The 9,639-nt window shown below is 34.1% G+C and overlaps 1 protein-coding gene across 2 annotated transcripts; it reads right to left on the reverse strand.

Annotated features, from left to right (window-relative positions):
* Positions 1-232: 232 nt before the first annotated feature.
* LOC132739109 (mucin-2-like) lies at positions 233-8,686 on the reverse strand. 2 transcript variants are annotated; one of them, XM_060726758.1, is made up of 14 exons: positions 8,586-8,686; positions 7,837-8,061; positions 7,142-7,214; positions 6,454-6,870; positions 6,035-6,147; positions 5,215-5,350; positions 4,581-4,852; positions 4,284-4,373; positions 3,739-3,948; positions 3,114-3,267; positions 2,361-2,540; positions 1,536-1,670; positions 922-1,039; positions 233-552 (listed from the first exon to the last, which is right to left on the reverse strand). In XM_060726758.1, the coding sequence occupies exons 2-14, from the start codon at positions 8,053-8,055 to the stop codon at positions 300-302; spliced, it is 2,370 nt and encodes a 789-aa protein (XP_060582741.1). In that variant the 5' UTR covers positions 8,056-8,061; positions 8,586-8,686; the 3' UTR covers positions 233-299. The 2 variants fall into 2 exon arrangements, with proteins under 2 accessions (XP_060582741.1, XP_060582743.1); XM_060726760.1 differs by having other exon boundaries at positions 7,837-8,073; positions 8,586-8,646.
* Between the last annotated feature and the right edge of the window lie 953 nt (positions 8,687-9,639).

The following is a 9,639-nucleotide window of genomic DNA, read 5'->3' on the forward strand; positions in this document are numbered from 1 at the left end:
GAATTTAGGAGGCAATGCATGATTAAACAACGTAGATTCCAGGGTTAAATGACATGTACATTAACACCAACATTTGTACTATAAATTCCATGCTTTTTAACAAGGAGTGAACGCATTTTTAAGGAGAGCAAGAAAACATCTGAACTTCATTGTTTTTTTATCTGTAAAAAAACGTTAACTACAAATAAGTCTACACATTATGAATTATAAAAAGAAAAAGAAATCAATATGCTTATAATTTATGTGTTTTTATATTTTCTTAATCACAGATTTCAATGAAATGTGCACAAAGCAAAGGATTATCCAATGATACCCGGTCCGGATTGTTTCTGATAAATACAAAAATGAATCTTGTGATCTTTACTTCCGCCATCATCAAGGGGGTGGGCTCCGGACGATTTATCTTTGTTAAACGTATTTTCGTCGTCCCAACGCACGTAAACTTCGTGCACGCTCATTCCGAACACTGATTGACAGCTTTGTCTATATTTGATCAGTACAAATGTGTGATCTGTCGGCAATAACAGTTTAGTAGATGAAGACCCATCATTCCTGAAAAGAAAGCAGATCATAGCTAAAGATGTCAACAACAAAAATACAAACACTTAAATTGATAAAAAAACGTCTTTTGGTTTGCCATCGATCCCTGAATATCTTTATCAAACAAAAGAAACAAACTGTCATCAGGAAAAAAAACAAATTAGGTTCGATTGAGGTAAAAAGCAAAAGCAAACTTCAATCTGAAGGGAAATGTCAATTTTCCCTGTCAATGTGAGAAAACAACGCTATGTCCAATGTGAAAATACTCCACTGCCAGACAAACAGACAGACATACGGAACACATAGGGTAATAGTATGTCAAGTGATCGTTTCAATTAGGTTGTTAGGTGAAAATGTATGCACATTTAAATCTTACTATACCTGCAGCAGAAAAACATGTTAGTGTTTTTGTTGTATGTACCATCAGGCAAAATACCGCCTGCAGCATTATGGTTAGTTATATCTTCATCATCCCAAAATATTGACCCGCTACTGAAACCTGTAACGGTTAAACAACAATACAGTTTAATGGTTAGTATATACCCACTACTGAAACATCTAACGGTTAAACAACACTGTATGCAATGTAAGAATATACATCCGTCTTACCCTAGGAAGAATCCTATCCATCCTCCCACGTTATATGTCAGAAAAATGTTCATGTGATGAATGACGGTAAAATGTAGAATTATCAGAGATTATTTATAATCCCTTCCCAGCGAAAGTAGATTAAATAATAAAGGAATTTATAATAATTTAAAATAAAAGGTATTGACGAGCATTTACTTGCCCATTATAGCGTTTTTGTTATATGCCGAATGCGCATGCGCGAAATGCAACATCCGTTACTATGGAAAAATCATATTGTATAAAAGGGACAAAAAAGGCGAAAGGTAGAACATATCGAATATTTATTTTCCTCTCTCGGTCTTTCGCCTTTTTCCATTGACAGGAACAATCAGACATGACACGTGTAGTATAGAAAATTGACATACCTGACGGACATGAGCCTTTCTTCAGTAGACAGTAAGATCCCCGAGGCCACTGCTGGTCATAATGACCTCCTGTTATACTGTGTCCACTCGTCTTCATACAAAATCGGGTAATTATATCATTACTGTGAAAATCACCTGTTGAAAAATACACAAATTAATACTAGTGTATCGATCACATTGCATTTCTTCTAAGGCATTGATACAACCAGAGTCTTTACTTGGACTTTCGGCATATTTCGCCATTTATTTAACAAGCATTGTAACGATATTGAGAAAGATTTATCCTGTTATGTAGCCGTTTTCTAAATCATGCTGTGTCATTTTTTAAAACTCACTTCAGTGTTGTTATATTTTCTGGTCCTTCGGGATCATTGATGCCAACACTATAAAGTGTTGAGAATTGAGTGCCTCTCAAGCCGGTGCTAGGGGGCGTGAGGGATGTTGCACTTATACATTATCCCTCATGTACAGACTCAATCAAACCGAGTTTGCAATTCTTATGTTATTTTGTTGTGATTAATGCTTCCGAGGCATCACTTTGTTTCCAGAATTTTTTTTAATGTGAATCCTGCAAATCATGCTCAGAGTGATATACTAGTTGACTTCAAAACTGCGGTGACTTAAGTTAAGAAATACTTACAACAGTCTTGCTGCCAACCCTCGAACTATATACTTCTGTTTCATGACAAATGTCGGCGTTATGGCATTTAACAGTGCTTCGATTTTTATCGGCAATGCGATAATTAACAGCATTGCAATATATAAAGGTGTCATTAGCTATTTGTATTGCAAATTTTATTATAATAACCTGCCTAGTGCTTATACCTGACAGGTAATGTTGAATCCCGGACGAGAATGAATTATGGGAACTAAAAGTGTCTTCTGTATCGAACTTCCTCCAACCCTCCTGCCAGCGAGTGTTGTCACCTGGGCAACCATTAGTAGCCTTCATTAATCCATAGGTACCCAATGGCCACGTGATGGGTACCTGAACTACAGGGCGATCTATAAACATGTGTATTGTTTTAATAAATAAAAGGAGTAAAACTATAACATTTGAATTATAAATTCGATGAACGTGTAATGTGCACGAAGCTAGCCTTAAAGAAGCATTTACATATAAGATTTGCTTAATCTGAATGATCAAGCATTTCTTACAATGCAGATGAGATAAGAAACTATCTTGCTTTTGTTTGAATTGTTACATAACTGCACTTAAAACAGTCTTTGTTTTGGGTATGTGATAAATAGAATAATATATTAGTAGCAGGTTCATTACTGAATGTATTGGACTCGTTGAATAAAATAATACTTTGCTCGCTAGAGGCCCGCATAATATAATTTTATTCAACTCGTTCAATAAATGCAGTATTTGAACCTACACTCATTTTCCTCTATTTCCTTCAAAAACACGTTTTGTTTTCTGAAATCAACTTTGGGATTTAAGCGCCGTTTAAGCTTGAAAAAATTATATCATTTTAATGTAGAAATCCTATCTCGCTCAAACATAAATAGTTGTCAATCTTACTTTAATAATATAAAAATAATATAAGAGAAAAAAGCGGTTTTAAGCGTTACCTATAAGGATATGTGAATATTTATGTGTCGTCTGCGAATATTTGTAGGCGGGATATTGTTGAAGCGCTGATTTCATGTTGGCAAAATATTGAGACATTCCGGTGCTTAAAATACTATCCGGACAGATTCCCTCCTTCACAAGCTCGTCTGCTATCTTGTAACAAATGACATATTATTATGTAGACTTTTTTAAAAGATTTTTGCTGATCATACTTAGATGCTTAACTTATTTTTACAACAACAGATAAATGAATCTATTTTAATCAAAGTAAATACACGTAGTTATTGTAATGGCGCTTTTTAACAAATACTTGTCAAATTCAAAAAAAGTTATACTGTAAATTAATTTCACGTAATTGAAAACAAATCCAAAGATTGAAACACAGCAGTTTGGTGTTTTTTCTTCTCTCTTTTTTGTACATAAAAACAATCATGATTATCAAATATTAAATCATCAATTAACTTCCGATGTCCTGGAGTGTAGCGTCACACTGACAAAAATATGTTGGAATTTATTCAAATTATATCGTGTTTTTTGTTGGAAAAAGATTTTTATTTTTATTGGTTTCTTCCGTGATTTAAACATTATATTTACATACTATACAAGTAAAAAAACATAATATACCGGCTTCCAATATGCCAGATTTAGTGCGTCAGAAATGGATATCAGGTCAGCACTGATTGGTATTTGGTGTAATACAGAACCCATCGATGTTGCCCGGTGTGTTCCGATTGTACTCATCCCAGCTTTACTGTTGGGGTAATCATTTGTGTTTATGGACACTGAAGAGCTAAAACCTTCATAGGCGCCATCTTGTCTTAACAGATTAAAATCCTGTCAGAAAAAACAACAACCCAATTTACGTTCTGTTATACATGTCAGCTGTAAAACTTTAATAACATATGCATAACTTTATCTTTAAAAATTGCAATTTTCAGTAAAATTTAAATGTTTTGTCTAAATCTAAAATAATTTAAATGATACTGTAGACGAACGGAATTTCGTTGCAAGTAAGTTGAAACATATAAGTTTAGGCTGGATGTATCAGCAAAATAAGCAACTTCTGAGTTATAATCAGTGACTTGTATCGCTTAAGGAAACATGGGATACGGCCCAACTCAGCTAACAAATGTATTTTAAAATCAGTAAAAAAATTAAAACATATTTACCGTTTGCTGCACATGCTGGTATATTTGCACGGGCGTTGTTTGGTAACGATCAACAGTCTTAGTACCCAGATCAACACGTGTTACGATACTCTAAAAAATAAACAAATGGAAACGCTTATCGTCCACAAAGTTTACAATGTTACAGTGTTGCTACATGCTAAATGATTTTGGTTTTTTTGTTCTAATGCCAAATACAGACATTCAATTAACAATCTAAAAACGGTATTCATTTGTCATTTGTTATAACTTAAACAATATTGAAAAAAGTAGTCCGTTTATATCAGACCAGCGTCTTACCGTTCCCCATTTGTCTAGAAACTGCATGTAATTCACGAGACCGGAAGTTGTCATCACAGCGGGTAAAGAGCACATGTCTTTTGCGAATTCACGAGTGACAGAAAAGTGCCCTGTGGTGACATTTTCCGTAAGATATTGAACAGTTCCATAACTGCATGTGGTTGTTTTGTCTATGACAACAATCTGGCTTGACTGGTCTAACGTCTGACGCATTGACTCGAACTGGTCGGTGTGTGTAAATGCTTTGTCACTTAGATTGATTGGGTGTGTTGCTGGAGAACACAAAAGGATAGGATATTAAAACACACGCGCACGTGTACGCGCGCGCGCACACACACACACACACAGACACAGTTTTTTTTTAAATATTTCTTAGATTCTGTGTAAGTAACCTTCCCAGCATTCATTTTATTATTTATAAGCTGTTCAGGGGTCATTCTTTAGTTTCAGAGAATGAATTTTAAATGATCAATTTAGATTGATCTAGTAAAATTGTTACAAGACTTTAGTGCAGATTTTCCAAGCTTTGTTCTGGCCCGGACTTGATTGATACACCTTGCATAAACATCATGCGGAAATGCTGGATACACACTTGTCATAGCTCTTTTAAAAAAAAATCTCCACATATGCCTACCGCTTGGTTTGACCGATGTTTTCAGCTCATCCTGATACGCCTTGGAGCCATGTAACATCGCTGTGTATGTTTTTCTATTACACGTGGAATGTTTGTCATAAACCGCTTCCCTCACATTGCTTGAGTTCCCGGTTAACTGATATAATAAATGTATTTCATTTTTCAATATTTAGTGAAGCTTATGTAATGCATATAATGTGAACAACCCGTAATAAATGTATATATTCATGTAGTAGTATAAAGAACATTGTGTATTTGAATTTTTTTCTTTAAACACTGTTAAAATGAGAAGATATTTTCGTACAATATCGATTCATGTATTCATATGCATATATATATTGTTATATAATCTTATTGTTATATGTATCCGTTAATTCTTTAAAAACTAAAATCCTACTTTCTAACTATAATTATGGCATGTGTTTATTAGATAATTATTATACGAATTGTTTATTACATAATAATGACACGAAACGAGTTATATAAGATAAGTTCTGTTCTGTAAAAGTGATTTGAAACAACGCATGTATTTTGATAGAAAAGCTGGTGAAATATATTTTTTTCTGTATGACCTCACATCATATCAATCAATAGATTAATTTATCAAATATTAAAATAAATAATAACTTCATTAACTACTAATAATCATCTCATAATTCAATCAATATATCAATCAACCAATCAATCAAATTGTCAATTTATCATTTAGTCAATTTGAGCGCTGAAACGCACAAAAATGCTTTAAATATAATATAAGAATTCTTAAGTCTTCAGATTTATATCTTATGATAATTTTTTATAGAAATATAAGAAAATGTACCTGAAAGATACGCTGTGACGTCAGAAAGCCCGGGTCCCTCGTGACACCAGGGTTACCTGTCAGGAGATTATAACCAGCGCCTATATACTGGTACGGCGTACCCGTTACATTAGCTGAAAATATTAAATTGTCACAGTTTTCTTTTTAGCAACAAAATAACCACGAGTTCCAAAAGGTGTATGTATTTTTTTCTCATGTCATGTCACATCAAAGACAGACTATTGTCACATTTTTAAATTGTGACATAAAACCACGTAAAAACCGACATTAGCCTCAAAAGCTATCATTTATTTTCATTATATAACATGAAGTGAACGTGGCCAACTCAATTAGCTTCTTTAAGAAGTGTGCATTTTAAGGCTTATTGGCTGACGTCTTCTATTGTTCTCTTAATTAACTGTACATTAAAGAGAATGTACCTGCCAGTGACCAGTAAACGAACTGCGTCGTTATCCTTGTCGTCGTTGTTGTTGTTGTGGTTGTAGGTGTCGTTGGTATAGGCGTGGTTGTAGGTGTCGTGGGAATGGGTGTCGTTGTAGGTGTCGTGGGAATGGGCTTGCTTGTAGGTGTCGTTTGAATGGGTGTGGTTGTAGGTGTCGTGTGAATGGGCGTGGTTGTATGTGTCGTTGGAATAGGTGTGGTTGTACGTGTCGTTTGTATGGGCGTGGTTGTAGGTGTCTTCGGAATTGGCGTGGTAGTTGAAGTTGTAGGCGTTGGTGTGGTTGTAGAAGTCGTCATTTTACCAGTAGTTGTAATTGTGGTTGGTTTTGGTGTCGTAGTGCTTGTAGTAGTTGTTGTTGTTAATGTTGTTACCGCTGCACTTGTTGTTTGAGGAACTGTGAATGTCCAGAAAATACACATTCTTGGTACATCACATTACTTTTTGGACACTGAATAAGATTTTAAACAGTGGTACTTGTTTACTATTAAATTTGCTGAGTTTCATGTGTCAAATATAACGTTAGATGAAAGAAACCGTTTTAAATCAATAGGGATCGAATTACACACAATAATATTAATTAAAGTCAGAAATGGCAGAAATCGCATTATATTAACATCTTGACTTTAAACAATATTCTGACAGTGCAATGATATAAAATAACATACTGAGATCTGTACTTGATGGTTGACCAGGGCATGTCTGAAGCCGGGTTTGTTGACTTTCGGGAACATAACCTATCTAGTAAAAGAAATGATTGATTTTGATAACCATATTTTCTGTAAAAAGTACAGCCCGTGGCCAAAGGGGAACAACTTGTCTTGAAATTATTAATATCAATTTGCAGTTATTTCCCTTGTTATTTTAACGCTAGTACGATTATACACATATGTATATTAATTAAATTTTTCTGTTTTATTTCATGTTTAAAAAATGTAACAATATTCCTATAAATAATGGCACACATCGAACATTTCATATTTAAAAGTCAAACTAAGGGTAAGACTATTATTGTCACTTGTCACTCCACCTTCGCTAAATGTATGGAAACTTTTCATTGTAAAGTAAATACTACTCTTCATACGTGCACACATTCTTATTCACTCAGTCTGTATTATTTTAATATTAACTTTAGCTCTTTATGATAAATCAACATCAATTATGCAGGTAGCAATATGATCTAACAGCATAACGAATTCGTGTTTGTTTTTTTAAATTCAAAATAGTGTGAACTCGCTTTCGACTTTACAATTATGATAAGTGGAAGATTTGATGGCCAGATATGCTGTTGTGTTAATTTGTTTGTAGTTTTAATATGCATCTTTATCATATAGTATATCTACAAAAAAGAATGTACATGTACCTGCTTCTCAAACTGGATAGTGTAGAATTTGTCGGAGTTTTGCTGTATTTGCGTGGTCGGCTTACAGTCAAACTCATACATATACCCTAAAGGTTGTCCGCTCGGGTCTGGGCTCGGGTAAACACCTTGTTCGACATTATAGTTACACATGCAATCATAATCACCAACAACTAATGATGACTGAATAAGGCATAACGTTAGTAGTAACTTGACTTTCATATTCTCCTGAAATAGAATCTGTAGGCATAGTTTCTCATACAATGCTAAATTTCGCGCAATTTATTTTTGATGCACGAGTTTTCACGTGGTATTGTCTTCATGAATTGTAAACGTGGTGTAACAATCACGCAGTTAAATGGTTGTGAAACAAGCTGCAATTCAGTAAGTCTGTTATAGTTGTCGAATGATGTTGTTTTTTTCTTCTTTTCTTTTTCTTTCTTTGTTGGTTTTTTCTTGAAAATGAAAATCAAACGTAATTATTATTTAAGCCAAGATGTCAGACCATCTAAGAATACTATACAGTATAAGATAATAGACGCCATACAAAAATCACGTTGTAAATTTAAAATATATTTCTTTTTGTTATAAGTGTTCATCTAAGTTCGAGAAAACGTTTTTCCCACTAAGAATAGTACAGTAGAAATATACTGTTCTGGAACTAATATGAAAGTTAGGTCAAGCATCCAGACATTTGTATCTCGTTTTATAAAAGTAACAATTTCGCGATGAATTAAGAACAATGTTCTTACCTTAACCTTTGTTGCTCTTTAAATAAACATTAAAACATGACCTACATGTACATACATTATCGCAATATAATCATAAAATCTACTGTCCGCTACATTCCTTCGTGTACAGATGTTTTTATATTTCGAAGTTTATAATCATATTGTTATACCATGACAGCAAGAATGTTCATACTTGGGCAGTTTCAATTCAGTTTGCATTATTGAAAAAATGAGCAATTATTGATCTGCAACCATTTTTCAAACGAAAACTTCAATGTACCTTTGCTAGATATCTGCAATTTAGAGGATTGTAGCAGTGTTGTTTTATGAAAATCTTTTTTGTTTTTGTTTTTACGCATTAAATTTTTATTTAAAAAACGGGAGTCACGTGTTATATAGAATTGACAGTAACTATATATTCATTTTATGATAATTGATCGTACCATATTCACTAAAAATAGTGGTGTGACTCGACAAAGATAAGCTTAGAGTTCTTCCTACTAATAAAATGTAATATCACGAAGGCGATAATGATATGACTAGGCGGGAGCATTTGAACAAGGCCAGCATGGACAGTAATCACAAAATTTCTGGCGATTTCCGTCTGCATTAAAATTTAAAAGTTATCGCAAAAATGTCCGGCCTTTTGGTCAAATCTGTGCCGAAAGCATGAATAGTAATCGCAAAATGTCCGGCTTTTGGCGTCAAATCTTTGCCGAATTCATGAATAGTAAACGCAAAATTTCCGGCCTTTTCCGTCAAATCTTTGCCGAATCCATGAACAGTAATCGCAAAATGTCCGCCCTTTTCCGTCAAATCTTTGCCGAATCCATGAACAGTAATCGCAAAATGTCCGGCTTTTCCCGTAATGCATAATGGTAATCGGTGGTGCAAAGTCCACAGGTTATCGGCGTGGGACCAAGCCCTACCCCCCCCCCCCCAGGGTAAACATATAGCTTATGGTATATGTAATATTTTTTAAGAATAATTTAATTTAATATAAACATGTATTTTGGATGGGTTGAATATAATTTGGTAGTGCGTCATGTGTTTGCTGCTTAAATAAATTTTGAAA

The sequence above is a fragment of the Ruditapes philippinarum genome, unplaced genomic scaffold, assembly GCF_026571515.1.
Source record: "Ruditapes philippinarum isolate M1 unplaced genomic scaffold, ASM2657151v2 ctg1016_1_1_1_1, whole genome shotgun sequence".
NCBI classification, from domain to species: domain Eukaryota; kingdom Metazoa; phylum Mollusca; class Bivalvia; order Venerida; family Veneridae; genus Ruditapes; species Ruditapes philippinarum.

Coding starts and splice junctions, on each gene's coding strand:
- LOC132739109 (XM_060726758.1), bottom strand. CDS start 8,055: ATGAAAGTCAAGTTACTACTAACGTTATGCCTTATTCAGTCATCATTA. Junction 6,871..7,141: donor ACCATCAAGTACAGATCTCA/GTATGTTATTTT, acceptor GGACATTCACAG/TTCCTCAAACAACAAGTGCA. Junction 5,351..6,034: donor CGTCACAGCGTATCTTTCAG/GTACATTTTCTT, acceptor TTATTATATCAG/TTAACCGGGAACTCAAGCAA.